This window comes from Rattus norvegicus, chromosome 4 (genome assembly GCF_036323735.1).
Source record: "Rattus norvegicus strain BN/NHsdMcwi chromosome 4, GRCr8, whole genome shotgun sequence".
NCBI classification, from domain to species: Eukaryota; Metazoa; Chordata; class Mammalia; order Rodentia; family Muridae; genus Rattus; species Rattus norvegicus.
In genome coordinates, this window is record NC_086022.1 from 181,040,304 (window position 1) to 181,058,768 (window position 18,465).

At 47.1% G+C, this 18,465-nt stretch overlaps 1 protein-coding gene across 7 annotated transcripts in view; it reads right to left on the reverse strand.

Moving 5' to 3' along the window:
* Nucleotides 1–18,465, reverse strand: part of Itpr2 (inositol 1,4,5-trisphosphate receptor, type 2) — a 406,037-nt gene that overhangs the window by 280,979 nt on the left and 106,593 nt on the right. For all 7 annotated transcript variants that reach the window (XM_039108425.1, XM_063286748.1, XM_039108427.2 and 4 more), the window contains 7 exons: nt 17,580–17,695; nt 16,651–16,737; nt 13,803–13,961; nt 9,443–9,541; nt 8,973–9,056; nt 8,632–8,778; nt 6,483–6,578 (listed from right to left, as the gene is read on the reverse strand). In XM_039108425.1, coding sequence (XP_038964353.1) covers nt 6,483–6,578; nt 8,632–8,778; nt 8,973–9,056; nt 9,443–9,541; nt 13,803–13,961; nt 16,651–16,737; nt 17,580–17,695 — 788 coding nt within the window. The remainder of the gene's footprint in view (nt 1–6,482; nt 6,579–8,631; nt 8,779–8,972; nt 9,057–9,442; nt 9,542–13,802; nt 13,962–16,650; nt 16,738–17,579; nt 17,696–18,465) is intronic.

An 18,465-nucleotide genomic window follows, 5' to 3' on the forward strand; every position in this document is an offset into this window, starting at 1 on the left:
CAGCTTATCCCCTGAGCTCTCCCCGGCCCCCAGATAAGCTACTCTAAAGGAAATATAAAGGCCAGGTGTGGCAGCATGCACTTGGGAGGTGAGGGGAGTATCAGGACTTCAAGTCCAGCCTCTGAAACATGGTGAGTTCAAGTCCAAAGGAAACAGGACCCTGTCTTGCCAAGGCAGAGGCAATACGAAGTCTTTAACAAGTAAAATTATTTTTGCATTCTTTGCTCCGTCTTGCATTGAGAAGCATTCCCAAGCTGTCGCTTCGGTGATTTAGTGCCGCAGTGTGGAAATGTCTGAAGCAGTGGTGGGAAGCAGAGTGTTGCCCTTCCCACAGGGCGGGATTGGTTCCAAGGCTGTGTTAGCTGCTCCTCAGGGGAAGCTGTTCTCTCTCCCACAGGCACTTAAGGTCTCTAAGTCACAACGTCTGCCCAGCTGTGCATCTGTATGTCCACACCGTGCAGCCTGCATCTGCCACCTTCACCTCGGCTGCCTAACCCATGTGTCCCAGGGAAGTGACACTACAGAGACCCAGGGGACATGTCTGTAATCACATAAAGCCTGAACTTTCTGTTCTGTAACTAAGTGCTTATTTCTACATTTCAATGGTGGTTATCTGGCCCTCTGTGTTTCTGGGAAGTTCATCTGCATCAGCTAACACTGTGTAGCCGGGCTCCTGCTGAGTAAGGGACTCTGTGGTCTTGCAGAATAAAGCTCATGTTCTAGCCTCCAGTGCTGTCCTAAGCATTGATGTTTCCTACATTCACCGGAATGTTCTTAGAAGCGCCCGTTCTCCAGTAGCTTGTAACTGTGTGCGCCGGCTACCCAATGGATTGTGGGAGCCCCACAGAAGTGCTCTGCTTGCCTGGTGGCCCCTCTGATTCCTCAACGACCATGAGCTCATCATGTTCATCTGAATAACTTAACTTCGTAGCTAAACGCTGATGTAACGGGCTGCATTCAGGGACTAGGCTCATAAGCAAGACTGTAGGGTTTCTGTCTCCTGTTCTTAGTTTAAAGTCGCCATCTTTAAACTTACTGATCTTAGCACGTGCACCTATACACGTTGATAATTTAAACGTTTCCCAAAGCCAGATGTGTCAGGCATACATGATGGAGCAATCAAACAGTAAAAGCCCGCAGCTCAGTGATGTATGTGCCGCGTGGTTCCCACAGTGACCACAGGAACCTAGGGGCAGCAATGGCACCCTAACATCTGTGTCCCCAGCACCAAGTCAGTGCAGTGCTTCCACATAGTGGGCATTCAGTAAGTGACTTTCAATTTCAGATTAGTGTGAGCAAGGATTCCTGGCCTCCGTGTTTGGGGACTAGATAATTATGTCAGGGAGGAGAGGGATAGCTCTCTGTGTTAGCCATCCTTGATGTCCACTCCCTTTCCCAGCTGTGTCAGTCAAATGTCTCCAGATACTGTCAGAACCTCTGACAGACAATATCAGTACAGCAGTTCAAGATCAGCCCTGGTTTATATTTGGGTTTTGTTTAAGGAATTGTTTGTTTGTTTAACTTAAAGGAAAATACAACCTCTCTGACACTGGATCCCCTTTCCTGAGAACAGAAACTTCGTTTGCAGCTGTCATAGCGCCTGTCCGTTCAGCCGCCCGTATCCAGTGAATGCAAACTCAGTGTGAGACATTATCCACACTGGGGAGCTGGGTAGGGGCCCTCCCTTATAAAGAACAAGACAGTCACTGACAGACATACACACCATGCACAGACAGACAGACAAATGTATACACTACACACTGTGATAGAGTAACAGGCTAAGCAGTGTTCTAAGGCACGGCCAGTCTCTCAGCTCCTCCCTCCTCAGCTCACCACACTTTACCCAGCTGACTCAGGGCATTGCCCTCTACAGCAGTTGGCTCACGCCACAGGGTGCTAGCAGTCTGTGTGTCCACGTGTGACTGTGCACGGGATCGGACACTGTTTGGTGTCTCCCAGTGACAGTACTTCCTACGTCAAAGGCCTGCAGATTTTCCTTCCCAAACAGGCAAGTGCCTTAACTAAGCTGCCCTGCTCCACTTTCTCCCTCAGATTATCCCAAGCAGAAGCTGACCCTGCTGGTGCCACAACTCCAGCCACCTGCAAGGTGAAGACAGGATGGTCACGGGTTCAAGTCTAGCCTGGGCTACCTAGGGAGTCAAAGTCAGTCTGCCATTTAGTGAAAATGACATGGAGGTATCACTCACTAGCAGAGTGCCCACCTCTCACAGCCAGGGTTCTGGCTTCAACCCTTAATAACACACAAGCACACTCACACTCACACTCGCACTCACACACACACACACTCACACACACTCATACTCTCTTACACACATACACACACTCACACACACTCACACACACTCATACTCTCTTACACATACACACACTCACACACATACACACTCACACACTCATACTCTCTTACACACACACTCACACACATACACACACACTCACACACTCATACTCTCTTACATACACACTCACACACACTCATACTCTCTTACATACACACTCACACACACTCACACTCATACTCGCTTACACACACTCACACACACTCATACTCTCTTACACACACATACACACACTCACACACACTCACACACACTCATACTCTCTTACACATACACACACTCACACACACTCACACACACTCACACACACTCATACTCTCTTACACATACACACACTCACACACATACACACTCACACACTCATACTCTCTTACACACATACACACACTCACACATACACACACTCATACTCTCTTACACATACACACACTCACACACATACACACTCACACACTCATACTCGCTTACACACACACTCACACACATACACACACACTCACACACACTCATACTCTCTTACACATACACACACTCACACACATACACACTCACACACTCATACTCTCTTACACACACACTCACACACATACACACACACTCACACACACTCATACTCTCTTACATACACATACACACTCACACTCATACTCGCTTACACACACTCACACACACTCATACTCTCTTACACACACATACACACACTCACACATACTCACACACACTCATACTCTCTTACACATACACACACTCACACACATACACACTCACACACTCATACTCGCTTACACACACACTCACACACATACACACACACTCACACACACTCATACTCTCTTACATACACATACACACTCACACTCACACACACTCACACTCATACTCGCTTACACACACTCACACACACTCATACTCTCTTACACACACACTCACACACATACACACACACTCACACACACTCATACTCTCTTACATACACACTCACACACACTCACACTCATACTCGCTTACACACTCACACACACTCATACTCTCTTGCACACACTCACACACTCACACACTCACACACTCATACTCTTACACACACACTCACACACACACACACAGTTACTTAACAAAGAAACATCAGGTGTCGGTTACAGTGTGAGACATACATTCTCCCCACTGTGGAGATCTGGGCAGGGTGAACAGGACAGTCACTGACAGACATACACACAGTGCACAGATGGATGGGCGGACACATAAACACACTGTGACAGAGCCTATAGCTGGCTACAAGGACCCTGATGTTGGTGGAGACAGGTGCTGTTCTCTACCCTCTCCTTCCTCTCTACAAGAGAGAAAGTAGGCTGTGTTTCTTAGACTCTGTGCACACTGTGCTGCATGCCCCGTCTTCTTTACTCCATATAACATATATGATCACCTTATAACATATATGGTTGCCTTGATCACACCCAAGGAAATTCAGGCCCAGAGAGAGGTTAGATGTCTCTGTAACGTCTGGTGGGCCGGGGGCCACAGACAAAGCAATTCTTTTCTTTGTACTTCTCTAGGCTCTCTTTGCCACTGTAAATAACCATAAACTCAAAAACAGCTAAGGACTGTGTCATCTTTTTTGACCAGGAATATCTAAAATACATTCACAAAAAGATCATGGCCCTAGTGTCCCCTGCTGGGTGCCTCCCTTTCATGCAATAAAAGGACAATCCCCAACTTGATTTTTACGTAAATGCTACACAAAGCATCAACTGGACCTTGGGGTTCTCTTTTATCGGTTTTGCTTCTCCCTGGGAAGGGCATGGTGAGAGCTGGGTCTGCTCTCCCTAGAGCTGGGCTCCCCAGAAGAACTCTGCATGAAGCCACCCATGGCCACACCCTGATGTGTGCAGTAGTGCCCCCATCCCCCACCGCAAACCCCATGAAACTCTGCCCTGTCTCCTGGCATTTGTGATTCGGCCCATTCCAGTTTCTGGTTGCCCCAGCTTCTCAGGCCCCCAGGCTCCTGGGAGGTTGGTGTCTAAACACGTCACCTCTCGAACCTCTGTTGAGTTCATTTGTGCTGATGAGACCAACATCTCTATCAGCCATACTCAAGGCCCAAACTCCTAAACACTGAGAAGCCTGAGGCCATTAACTCTGATACCTGGATATGTTCTGAGTACCTCAAATTAACTGTAATAAACTAAGGGGTGGGGCTGGTGTGATGATTAAGGTAATGTGCCTCTTTTGCAGAATACCTAAGCTAATTGACTAACTGAATTACCTTATTGATCAATGTGGCACTTCTATCAGTTTCTCCAGGTGGGCCACCGTCCTCACCAACCCTGCAAAGCTGAAATCCTGCATGTACTATTTACGGCTCCTGTTGATTTCTGCCTTCTGGAAACCTCTTCAAGCTCTCTCTCCTTGCCGTCACCAGGACCACCCCCTTGGTCCTAGCCCTCAGGAATGCTCAGTGGTGTCTGCCCTCTGTCTCCTGCCTCCAGCTCTGTGTCTTCCAGGGATTTCACAGCAGCTGCAGTCACACCTGCCCACTGGCACTTTCTGTCAGTGACAGAAGTGTCCCCATCTGGGACACCCCATATAGGATGCTTAATGAGCAAACAGAAATGGAGATAGCATGGTCAGGAAGCCAACTTTTAAATACCATTTCACCTCAACAATATTCACTTTAATTTAGTAGCCACAACACAGTTGTGCTCCAAATACTCCTCCTTAAACGCAAATTCTACGGCCTTCCTCAGTTTCAAAGACAGTTCACAGACAAGCCCTGAGCTACGTTTCTGCTCCTGTCAACTCCCCTTCAATCCTCCAGAATAACCTTCCAAACTCAAACATGTCCACGCTATGCTACAGGCCAGCCTCAGGACCCCGGGCACTTCCTTGTGTGAAGGTAATCTGAAGTCACCTGAGGAAGAGTCCCTTCCCTCTCCAGGGTGAGCCGTAAAAGCCAGCTGCTGCTCGTAATGGGCTGGATGAAGAATCTGGGCCCAACGCCACCTGAGCTACACAACACCGAAAGGGAACAACCATGTCTAGAACACACAGATGCGGGGACCACATACATGAGAAAACCAGCAGCCCAATTCCAGTAGTCATTGTTTGCCAGCTTGTTGCTGTCATACTGAGGGGGGACAGTGGGAGGAGCCAGGGCTTGCATTAGTACGGTTCTCTGCTACTGTGCTATATTCACAGCCTTGGGGTGATGGTTTGGATTTTTAAGTCTTGGTTAATGCTTTCATCTCAAAAATACCTTGAGTGCCAGAGCTGGGGAGAGAGTTCTGTCAATAAAGTACTTCCCTTTCAGAGATAAGTGCCTGAGTCTGATCCTCAGAGCCCACATGGGGGAAAAGGTGGTTGCACACCCAGCCTGGGGTTTGTAGCCCCAGGTCTAGAAAGGTAAAGACATGGGTCCCTAGCCAACCAGCCTGGCCTAATCAGCTAGCACAGTAAAAGTGAGAGACTCTGTCTCAAAAGCCAAGGTGGATGGAATCCTTAGCAGACATGAGGCTGACTGGTGAACTCCATACACAACACACCTACGGGCATACACATCCTCCACACACACATGAACACATACAAACACACACATTACATATACAAACAAAAACATAGTAATTCATGGTCTAACTGTGATGGTGAATTGCAGTGAACAACTTGGTGAGCTCTGGCATCGGCAGAGAGAAGGGTCTCTGGGCACACAGATGGGGGATCAGCCTGAGAAGGCTGAGGTAGAAAGACTTGCCCACTGTGGGCGGCATCATCCCCTCAGCCAGGACCTTGAACTGCATAAGGGGGAGAAAGCCAGCTAAGCAGCAGCATTTAAATCTCTGCCTCCAACCATTGACTGGCTGCTTCAAGTTCCTGCTTCCCTGACTTCATGATGATGGGATCTACCTTTCAGCCATGAGCCAAAAGAACTCCTTTCTCCCCTGAGCTGCTTTTGTCTGAGTGTTTTATCAAAACAAAAGGAAAAAACAAAACCAAAATAAAACCACTGATCCAGAATATCATAGGAAAAACCGAGTTATATAAACTGACCCTGACAAGACAATGGATTTTGCAGAAAGGGGTTTCCTTGTTCATTGTTTCACAGCGGCTAACAGCACAGTGCCCAGGCCTCACCTCTGCAGCTAAGTAGTTCCCAGTTGCAAGATGCTTAAACCTGAACAGGCTGTTCCACTGTCCTGCACCTCCGCGGCATGGATCATGGTGAACCACCTAAAGAGAAGGAGAGTCTCAGTGAGCACATGGTTTCTACATGCCAGCCAGCGAGTGTCGCCAGCCGCAGAGTGCCCTGCCCTGCAGCCCGAGCCATCACATAGAACAACATGGGAGAAAAACATAACTTTCCATCAGTGAGTAAGTTTGTGCCTCACTTGTGGGTACCTCTGCCTCACGCCTGTAAACACTGTCTTAATACAAAGCTCCTATCAGGGGATAGTGGCTCACGAGTGACATCCCAGTGCTTGCGATGATGAGACAGAAGGACTACCCAAGTGCTCAAGGTTGCTTTGTGCTGCACACTGAGTCCCAGGCCAGCCTGGGCTACAAATGAGACTCTGCCTAATGTGTATCATTACTAGGCCACGGAATTGGAAAAGTCTGAGTAAATACCAGCATCAAAGCCAGGCACCCACAGGCTGCCATGAAACCTTACCTCCTTGTCTGATTTTCCTGTTACTTTCTACTTTAGTTACAGTTATTTTCTTGCATTTTTGTCAAGAACAAATTATCTCACTTTGCTACTGCCTCCCCTACTCCCTTCCTTCAAGGTCTCGTGTCTACTTTGGCACTCTCTTTTGCCTGTACCTGAGCAACACACCCTCTGACCACCTTGGGCTATTCCTCTCTAAGACGGGTTGCAAATAAGTTTGCTAAAAATGCTAAAAGTGGATGCTGCCTAGCCTTTACTGTCAACTTGACACAACCTAGATTCACCTGGGAAGCGTGTCCTCAATTCAGGAATTTCCTACATCAGATTGGTCTACAGGCATGTCTGTAGGGAATCTTCTGGTTTGCTCATTGACATAGGAGGGCCCAGCCCACCATGGGCAGCACCATTCCCTCTGCAGGAACACTGAGCTGCACATGAGAGCAGGCTGAGCATAGGCCCCAGTGAGCCAGCAAGCAGCATGCCTCCATGGCTTCTGCTTAAAGCTCCCTCGAGAGTTCCTGCCCTACCTTCCCTTGGGAATGGACTGTGACCTAGAACTGTGAGCCAAACCGACCCTCTCCTCCCTCCCAAGTTGCTTTTCATCCTGGTGTTTATCACAACAACAGAAAGTAGAGTGGGAACAGATAGAAACATTAGTCATTAAATGTGAAATGTGATGACACTTATTTCAGTTCTTCGGCTACAGTGTATTTCATTTGTTTTTTAATCCCAAACCCTGTCAATTTTATGTTATATCACTATGGAAACTATTGCAAAACATATGCCTTCAATGCAAGGAGTGAGAGCCAGCTGTGATTGATTTCTACATGAGGCTGACGCTGGAGGATCGCTGGAGTTTGAGGCCAGTGTAAGATACAGAGTGACAGCTGTGTGAAAGGGACGGGGGGGGGGGAGGGGAGAAGGAGGGAGGGAGAGAGGGGAAAGGAGGGGGAAAGAAGGAGGTGGTATGTTTGAATTGTTACAGTTGCTGCTGTAGGCTACAGTGTCCATTAGATCTCAGAACTGGCTTGTGCATGGGGACTGTGTATGTCCTATTTCCTCCATTGCTTGGAAAAGTTCCTTAAATGAAAAGCCACATCTTATACCACACCGCCATGTTTAATTAGGGAAAGCTTTCAGAAACATAAACATTCTCTTTGTCTATCACTGAGTCTTGACCCGCACCTCTGGCTAACCTGGAACTCGCTTTGGAGACCTGTCTGGTTTCAAACTTGTGTCTGTCCTCTTATCTCAGTCTGGTGAGTAATGCTCTTAACTATGAGTCTCTTGATTTCAGTAGCATTCAAAGAAAAAGTGTGCACTGCTCTCTGTGGTGATAAGGTCCGTTTCTGCACAGCTTCTGGTCTGAACAATGTCAAGTTCACAATGTAACTTTTTTTCTCTTTTCAACCCCTTGATTTATTTGTTCAGCTTTATGAAGGGTTCCATTTGTGGCATTTTCCTCTCGAGTTGGTCACGGCCACAAAGAGATAATTGTTAGTTCACAAAAATCATTCCGTGTCACAGACATGCCATCAGTGTTGCCCATAACAGCAAAACAGCCTAGTGTATCTTTATCTTTTTATCTAAATATGTGACTCCCACAAAAGTACACACCTCTATCTCCCAGAGTGCTTTAGAGCTAGTGGCCGACGTTGCTGATTGACGCAAGGTCGTCCGCAGGAAAATGTGCTGTTTTTTCTCATAGTCATCACAGGTCAGAAACTTCTCTTGTTCCGCATGAAACAGTCTCACAACGTCACCCTGGGGAGACAGGTGAAGAAACGCTGACCTTCCAACAGTCACAGAGACCAGCAGACAGGAGACCCGGCAGTCCCTTTCTGGCTCCGGTACTCTGGGCCAGCAATTTCCCTTGAAGGACTATGTGCACATTTCGGAGTACTGGGGGCTGTTGCTCAATGGAATGTGAGGAAGATCCGTGTGGAGAGCAGGCTTACCCCTTTTAATACATCCTCTCGGTAGGAGCTGAACTTCATGAATAAAGTGATTTTCCAGCTAGTGTTGCAATTAACAGCATTCACCTATTAATGGGAAAGAATGTTAAAAGACATAAGGCGATAGACTCTATATTCTGCACCATTGCAAACAGGAACAGAAGGGAAAAAAGCAACTGTAGACAATAAAGTGTCAGCCTCAATAAAAGCCTCTTCATAGGACCATTCAAATGACAGGTAATACCTACAGATGCCTTAACACCGCCAAGATTGAACTTGAGAGAATCTAGAAATAACATGATCTCCCTCCCTCCTCCTATCCCTCTCCCTTTCTCCCTCCTTCTATCCCTCCCCCTCTGTGTGTTCTTTCTGCTCTCCCTCTCCTTTCTGCCTTTCTCTCTTTCCCCTCTCTTCCTCCCTTCCTCCCTCTAGTGAAGATCAATACTCAGCCCCTCCCCCCTTTCCTGACTGACCTCTTTGCAGCCGGGGTTGTCCAGGAGCTCCACGTTGCTGGCATGCAGGGGCTGCCCAGCATTTACAGGCATCAGAACGACTTTATCTCCCACGACGATCTAGGAATCAGAAACACACTCTGATGCTCTGTGCGGCCAAAAACTTCCCAGCAAGCCTCACCAGTAACCTGCCTCCCAGGGCTGTCATCTTCTACAGCTTGACTCTTCCCTCTGAGAAGCGCGTTCAGATACATCCCCATGCACACAGTCGCATCCTCTGGTGCCCTGCCAAAACCTGTCCATGAAGGTGGTCCAGTCCCATTCCTCACCAGTCTCCATGTCAGCCGAATTCCTCAAAAGCCACAATTGGGTTATTTCCCTCCCACAAGACCTTTCCGCAGACATACTAAAGGTGGCTGCCAAGATGCTCTTCAGAATTTCAACAGGGCGGCAGAGAACAAGATCACTCCATGTTCCCTCCCCACTCAAAGGCAAGTCTGGCTAACTGATTAGCTCCTAGTCTCAGAATTATGAAACATCCTGTCATCTTCTGGCTTCAGGGAATACAGGGTAGGACATGCACGACCTTATAAAGGTTTATAAGGCTTTGTCTGGCCCGGAGCCTCTGAGCCCCTCTTATTTGATCCAAAGCTTGAACTACATATGCTTCTTTCAAAGTAGGAACCATCAGGGTTCCAGGAGAACACGCTAAATATCAAAGCCTCTGTTGGCGTTTGTCTGGGCGATAATGACAAGGTCCACTTACTTGCACCTAACTCAGTGTGAGGCAGCTAAAGTTCCCTTTCCTTAATGTCAATGACAGTGTGATCTAGTGACTAGAGAGATGTACACTGCGGAATTTCTTTAGAAGATGGCTATTATGCCCCACCTGTGGGGCTTTCCCACCCTGAAGCAAAATCAAAAACCTTCTCTTTGCGTGCTTCATACCAGTTGCATATTAGAACAGTTATGAATTAGTTTGATCTGCAACTAAGAAAACCATTGGGACTCAGGGCATCTCCATGCACCTTAAACCGAAACACACATTCGCACTCCCAGCGTCATGTGACCCTGAGTAGATAATGTTGAGGAGTTGTGTTGCCCTGAACTATCTGGAGATCTGAGCGTATCAGGGAAGCCTCAGGTTCACTTATCAAACCCAGGAAGGATGCCCTTGGGTTTGTAGGACGAGCATCTGCTGCTTGTGGGGCTGGTCTCTGGTCCTTGTCCGACCTTCCAAACATGAAAACAGGCAGGCACTTGTGTATAGAAAATAAAGATAAGTAAGTCTTTGTTTTAGAGAACAGTTAAGAGGGGCTAGGAAGAAGACAACTGTGTCTAAGAACTAGCCCACAATCAGGGGATTCACATTACTAGGAATATTGGGGATAGATAGATACATAGATAGATAGATAGATAGATAGATAGATAGATAGATATAGAGATAACTCAGGGGAGTGAGGCTTCAGGCCTGAAGTGCTGATGGAGCGAGGCACTGTCTATTTGGCACATAACTGGAGAACTAGGGCATTTTATTTTACATCCCACAGTCAGCCACATTGGCACTCCAGCATATCTTAACAAAGAAATTGAAATCCCCAAAGCATCTTTTGGGCCCACGTAACAGCTATGCCACATTCAGGCCACTGACTGTGGTGTCACCTGGAGCTGGCTGTCCCTGCTTAGAAGTGGTTCCTGGGACAACAAGAAGAACCTTACAATGGGAGTCAGAATGCCAGCACCCTAGTTCCATCTCTGCAAAAAAGAAAAAAAATGCCAGGCACATCGCTCTTTAAAACAGCAAATTCTGCTTGCTCGATAGAATCCCTCCCTACGCTCTAAGATTTTCTACTGACTTACAAAACAATCCTGCCTCTTCACACTTTGCAATCTACCATCAGCATAAAGGACCCTTGTCTTGTCTACTTAGATCCAGATGGAAAAGAAAAAGTAACTACTCAAATATGGAAATATTGATGCTTCACTCATGGCTGTTCTCATGCTGCTTCCAGTGACTTAGCAACAACCAATGACTTCGTATATAGCTGAGTGTGCGGGAGCCTGTGACCGCTTCCCCCAAACCACGTATTCCTACGGAGTGTAGCCTCGTGCACTTAGTGCAACCAACAGCCTGGACTCCGGCTGCCATCCTCCTCCTCTTGGGCTCATTGATCTCCTTGTAGAATGAGCACAAGCTAACTGCTTCACTCATTGCTAAGTAGCAAACTGTGGTTTAAAACTTCCTCTAAACGTAGAGCCTTCCTCCTCATTTAATATACTTCTGCAGAAACTCGGCGGTGATTAAACCACACTCAAAGAAACAGTATTTGCAACTGCCTTCAGCAAACGACAGTAGGTTGGTGTTACAAAATGCTGCCTATTCCTAACAAAGAGAGGGGGCGTTGTGACACAATCCGTGTGCAGCTTACACAGGGCTGTGGGCATGCCAGCCTTCCTCAGCAACCTTCGTCACACACAAAGCTACATGGAGGTGAACAAACACAGTGACTGTTTCAGCAAGCAGCAAAGTGGAGGAAGACTTGCACCTGGGCTACATGGAGCCGATCCAGATAAGAACAATTTAACGCATTGTGGATGGCCACAAAAGAACAGGGGCTTCAGTGAAAGACTTTGTTTCCACTTTCTACTGAAACTAATTGTCTAAAGTAGTTGGTTACATTCAACTCTCTACTGCTACCATCAAGCTGCTTCAGAGTAGGGAGAGGAAGGGAAAGGAGACCACAGCTAATCTAAAAGGCCAGAGGCCCATTCCAGCGTGCCATCATCACGTTCTTTTGTGGTTTGAGCTTAGGATTCCTTTGGCTCGCTCTTTAGTTTTCATGACTACCAATAGATGGCACCATGGGGGTTGCAGGGTTGGTACAGCATTCCAAGGACGGGTATCCTAGATGGCGGCAGTTCACAGACTGCACTTTAGCCCTTGAGTAGCTGAGAGTTGATTGTAATTCACTACACACTTAGAGTAAAGAAAGATGCAGCGTGCTCACTGCACAGACCCACTGACTGGGGGAGGGGAGCGCTGACTTTCCAAGGATTGCAACACATTCCTGCATGCCGTGCATAGCAAATCTTACCTAAGGAAGACATCGCCAGAAAACTTATTAACCCAATTAAATCATGGCGTGCATGTCCTGTGGAATTGAATTTACACTTTAAAATTCACTGGAAAAATAAAAGAGATTCTCTAGAGAAAAGAAGACATTTCAAACACACAAAAGACCTACACACACACTACAGACGTAACCAAAGTGTCGGCTGTGAAACTCATCTTCGCATCAGAGTTCACGTTAACTTTCTCACGTGCCATGTATGGTTCGTGTGGCCTCTGTGAGGAGTTTTACTTTGTGAGCCAGCCTTTACTGAGCATCTTCCAAGTGCTAAGGACTATCACAAGAATGTCAAACCTTTGCAGATGTGGTGGTGTACACCCGCAATCCCAGCAGCCTGTAAGCAAGTACTGAGGCAGAAGGAATAAAGGAAGTCAGACGTCAGCCTAAACCACCTAACAAGTGCCAGGTCAGGCAGGAACATAGTGAGATCCGTTTCAATAAATAAAATGAAACTATTGTTCTGATGGAATTATTCCACTGTCCCTCCCTGCTTCTACAAAAGAGCAGAAAAAGAACTAAGCCCCTGGTTCTCAACCTGTGGGTCATGACCCCTTTGGAACCATTGGGAAACACAGGTTTGCCTTGCTATTCATAAAGTTGTGAAATTATAAATAATGTTATGGTTGGAGGCCACCACAACATGAGGCACTGTGTGGAGGGTTGCAGCACTTGGAAGGCTGAGAAGCGCCGATGTAAGCAATCATGACATCACAGCCTTTTGCAAAATCCCACTTTGCAGTCAACAACAATGAGTGTATGTCACAGCCCCTCAAACACCGTAAGAAGTTGGCTGTGAAGACACTGATCAGAGCTTTGCCATGACTCTCGAGGTTCCCCTGTCCATTCAGAAGGCCAGGAGGCCTAGTGGTCCTCTCCCTCGCAAGCAAGCTCAATCCTGACTAAGTGGAAGAATAACCTGCCTCTTCGAAAAGGCTCCACACACTGCCTGGAGATGACTAACAGAAGCTGACATCTGGCCTGTGATTTCTGAGCATGGTATAAATTGTAAACAAATGCATTTAGCTTAGCCAAGTTTTAAAAAAAAAAAATGCTAACGCAAAATGTGTTAGAAAGCACAGTAACACATATGTGCAAAAATGCTATGATGTAACCCGTTATTTTACGTGCTACTTTAAATCGTGTATAATTAACTGGCTGAAGACTGCATTTCCCCTTTCTGCATGTACTTCCTGGGTTCTCTAAGAATACCGCGTAATGTCTGTTTCCCCTGTGGCTTTGCTTGCACGTACATTATCACCCTCGCTTCTCAGCTTCCAGAAGGGATGGATGTAGAACCAGGACCCTTCGTTCCCTGCAGCATCCAGGGACACACGCATGGCATTCTTCTCCAGTAAGGCAGGTAACCTCTTGTTCACGGTGAGGTACTTGTTGCTTTTTATGTGCAGTAGCTGAAGGGGGAAGATGAACATTAGTGCTTATATTCATGGTCTCCTCAGTAGTTATACTCATACATCTACACACCATGGCTTACGGTGGACACTAAACGGGCGACCTTGTTTAAGGCTCAACAAGCACCAACTTTCCGAGCTGTTTCCCCTCCCCCGCCTCTACCCTGAGTTCTTCTCCAAGGGTGATGCTGACTGGGTAAAGAGGGTGCAACAGGGGATGCTGAAGACATTGTCCCCTACTGAGAAGTAACAGACTAAAGCTAGGCTTTCCAAAACAACCTGGAGGGTCCCCAAGACCCCACCCGCTACCAACCACAAAAGCAGAACTCACTCGCTAAAGGAAACCTGAGAGAACACCTACCCGGTGTGTCTAAGCACTTCTGCACACAGACAGCATTAGGTCCTGTTTTGTGGCATCAATAGAGTCAGTGGGGAGGCACTGACCTCCCACCTCTCAGAGGCATACGAAAGGACCAGGCCTCCCTTCTCCCTTCTCCACACACGCTGTAGACGGCCTTCCCAAGAAAGGACCTTACTGACTAGAAACAGGAAGATAAAATAAACTTCCCAGCTACTTTCAAAATCTTTCAAAAGAAAGTGGTCCTTTTAGTATCCATAAGATGGGTTGAAGTACTCTCAGGGTAAAAGGAAAATCTTTAATTGAGGGGGAAAAAATCATCGTTTTGCAAAACTCAAGATTCTAACTACTCTTGGTTCTTATTGTACTGATAAAGGCACGAAATCCTACGGGTCTGGGAAGTAGCTCAACTGATCAAGTGCTGCCCCCGAGGAGTTCAGTCCCCCAAGTTAAAAAGTCAAAATAGGAAGGAGGGTGAGGTGACACACACTTGTCATCACAGCACAGGGGAAGCAGGTCCCTGGGCTCCCTGGTAGCCAGCCTAGCTGAATCCAGTAATTCCAGGCCTATGAGGATCTTGTCCTCCAAAACAAGGTGGGGCAACTCCTAAGGAATAGCTGAGATGAGGGTGACCCCATGCCTATACACACTCATTTATACTCACACACACACACGCTCACACACACTCACACATTCACACACTCACACATTCACACACTCACACTCTCACACACACTCCCACATTCACAAACTCATGCATACTCATACACACAAACACATACTCACACCCATGCACACAAACAAACATACACAGTCACACTCATGTACATGCACACTCAAAATATACTTACACACCCAAACTCACGATCATGTATGCTCCCGCTCACACAAACACACTTCACACACTCACACATGCACGTCTCACACACTAAACACTCATGCATGTGCACACTCACATACACAAACACACACTCGTGTACAATCACACTCATGCACACTCACATACACTCATACTCGCACTCACACACACATACACATCCAAAAACAACTCACACACTCATGTACACACACACACACACACACACACACATACACACACACATACTCACTCAAGCCTGAGTATGTACCTACATGGTCTATGGCAAAGGCTCAGCCCTTAGCTGAGAAGACAGACATTTGTACTTGAAGTACTTGAGAAGGAACAGGAGTGAGTCACCAAAACTCTATGAAGAGACACTCTCTGGAAGACTACTTGGTGGGTATGCAGCCCCAAGAAGCTGAAAGCCACTCTCTATCACTAGATGAGATCACACACTCAAGAGTCTGAGGCCCGTCCTGCCCTGTCAGGTAACAGCTTTGCCTTGCCCTCTGGCACATTGCCATTGGTCCAGGACAAAATATCAGGAGACATTGTTCTTTAAAGCAGCCTTACAAAGTACCTCATTGTGGCGATTACTGTAAGGAACCTGTGAGGCTGTTGTTTACCATTTTAAACAGCATCGTCTTTTTATGAGCGCGCAAGAGAGACGATTTCCTCGTCTCACTTCTGGGAATGGCTGTGTTTCTGGACTCCACATGGGAGTTACACTGTAGACCTCCCCTAACAGGGCAGTAACAGGTCATTCCTGGTGGCCAAGCAGCGGCAGAAATGCTCTGGGCTAGGGATTTACAAAACTTTCCAAACAGGTTTGCTAAGCAAGCCCCACCCTTGACTTCATCTCATCAAGTCAGTCACCCAAGTGCCTCCTCAGAGACTGGGGCTTTATCTCCCAGTGTGCTGTGTTTCTTGGAAAAGGTCTCACATTCTTTTTGGAACAAGGTGGGGCACTTACAAGCAAATTAAAAAAAAAAAAAAAAAGCCCAAAAGATCCAAATGAAGCAGGAGAAAGGAACTCAGGAAAGATAAATCAGGGTTTGTGCATGAACTGACAGTGAAGACTGAAAGACAATCGGAGACTACCTGTTAAGTGTACAACTTCCCGTCCACCCAGGGAAAGAGACATCACCAACATCTTAGTCTCAGCCAAACCATCTAAAGAGCTGTTTCTCATGGGCCTTAGAAATCCTTTTGCACAGTCTTGTCTTTGGCGTGGTACCCACCCAGAGGTCACTGAATGCATTCCCCATGTTCTGAGCTTGGGGGCTGGTGCAAAACGTATTTAGTACATACACGGCACAATGGATGTTTACTGAAAATGGCATACTAATTACCATCCCCACCAAAGAACAAGCATAGCACCTCAAACGTTGGCACGCTGCCATGTGGGTAATTTCACAAGTCACCCTTGAAATACTTCAATGTCCTCTTTGATGACAAAAATGGAGACTTACTTGTATAACGTTGCTGTATTTCACAATTTCTCCCAAAAGTTTCCTGTTCTCTGACTCATTCTGTTTTTGTTCCAGCTCTGCGGCGTGCTGCAAGACGGCAACCGAATGTTGAGTGGGGAAACACAGCAAGCAGAAAGGATGGCTTACAATGTGTTCTCAGTAACAAGAATAAACCAGACTGGCTGCGGCGTGATTGGGGAGCGGGACGGGGCAAGGGGCAGGAGTTAAACGATTATGATATGAGGTGGAAACCTCACTCAGTTTGGAGGGTTCAAGACAGAGTTTCTCCATGTAGCCCAGGCTATCCTGAAACTTACTTGTAGACCAGGCTAGTCCTGAACTCGGAGATCCACCTGCCCCTGCCTCCCAAGTGCTTGGATTAAAGACAGGCACCACCACATGAAGCAAGGAAGTTTTCTGTTACTGAGAGCACCCAGATCCTGGTGCCCCGTGGACCACAACTTATACAGCCAAACCTGTCTTGGGCTATTTGTTTCTATACTGCAAGTTTCAGTTAAATAGAAGGTTCTGTGGGACCATGATTTTTTTTTAATGTGTAACATAAAACTATTAGAAAATCAGTTGAATTAAAACCTCAGAGTATAGCTTTCAATTCTGAGAGTGGCTGGCATTTAAGTGACACAACACAAATTCAAAAAAAAAATCCTTCATTTTCTCCACAGTCTATTAGGAAAAAATAAGTACTTGGTGGAATAAAATATGATTAGACTTAATAGTTAGAGATTTTTTTATTCATTTTCAGTCTGGTGAGAAGCTTAGAAAAATAACAGTGGGGCTGTGCTGCCCAAGTGCCAGGAAGTGAGCAGGCACACGGCCTGCAACTACAAGGTCGGCCTGTGCACCACGCCCTGCCTCCACTGGCTGGCTCTCCCGCCTGCCCGCCTCAGGAGGAAGATGGCCGCCCTTACCTGGAGCTTCTTCAGCAGGGCAGCCTCCGTGTGGTTTCCCTGCTTCGCCTGCTTGGCTTTCCAGTACTGCTTCTGGGCAGAGTATCGATTCATGGGGCACACCTTGAAGAGGCAGTCTGAGGAAACAACAGACAGATGGGCAGCTGAGGCTCCTGGGGCGCTACAGACCACTTTGAAAGGCTGGTTTGGAGTACTGGCATCTCAGCGTCTGCAGAAGTCACATCGGTCATTCTCTGAGCGAGTCTCAACTGGCTCCATAACATCCCCTTCAGATACCTCCTTACGTTTCAGCAACTGTCCATTTACGTTTCCTAGACCTCTCCTCGTCGGGGTTTTGTGGAACACTCCTAGCTAGTGTAATTCACGAGGAAAGCGATGCGGTGCGACAGAAGGCAGTTCTTAGTTGGCTTTGGTCTTTTGAGACAGGGTCTCACGTAGCCCAGGCTAACCCCCTTCTTATTATGTAGACAAGGATGGCCTTGATTTCCTGCTCCTCCTGCCTTTGCCTTGTCAGTACTAGGGTTGCGGGCACAGCCACCACACCTCACCAATGAGATGTCTCTTAATCGTCAGGAGGCATCTGACCTTGGAACGCCAACAGTGAGGCTGAACGTGGCCATGCTACATTCAGGAGGCCGAGGCAGTGGGATGGTGAGTTCAAGGCCAGACTGGACTACTCTGCCTCAAGACCGAAAGCAAACGAAAGAGATGCCTTATCTGCTGCTATACTGTGATTCCTTCTCCATGTTCAGTGTTTTTGTTGCAAGAAATAACAACCACACAACCATGACAGCCATCTTAGTCCTCTGCAGGTTCCACATACCCAGGCTGAACACAGGGTGGACACTTGAAAGCCGGGGTAATAGGAAAGAAGAACCCAAGCAAA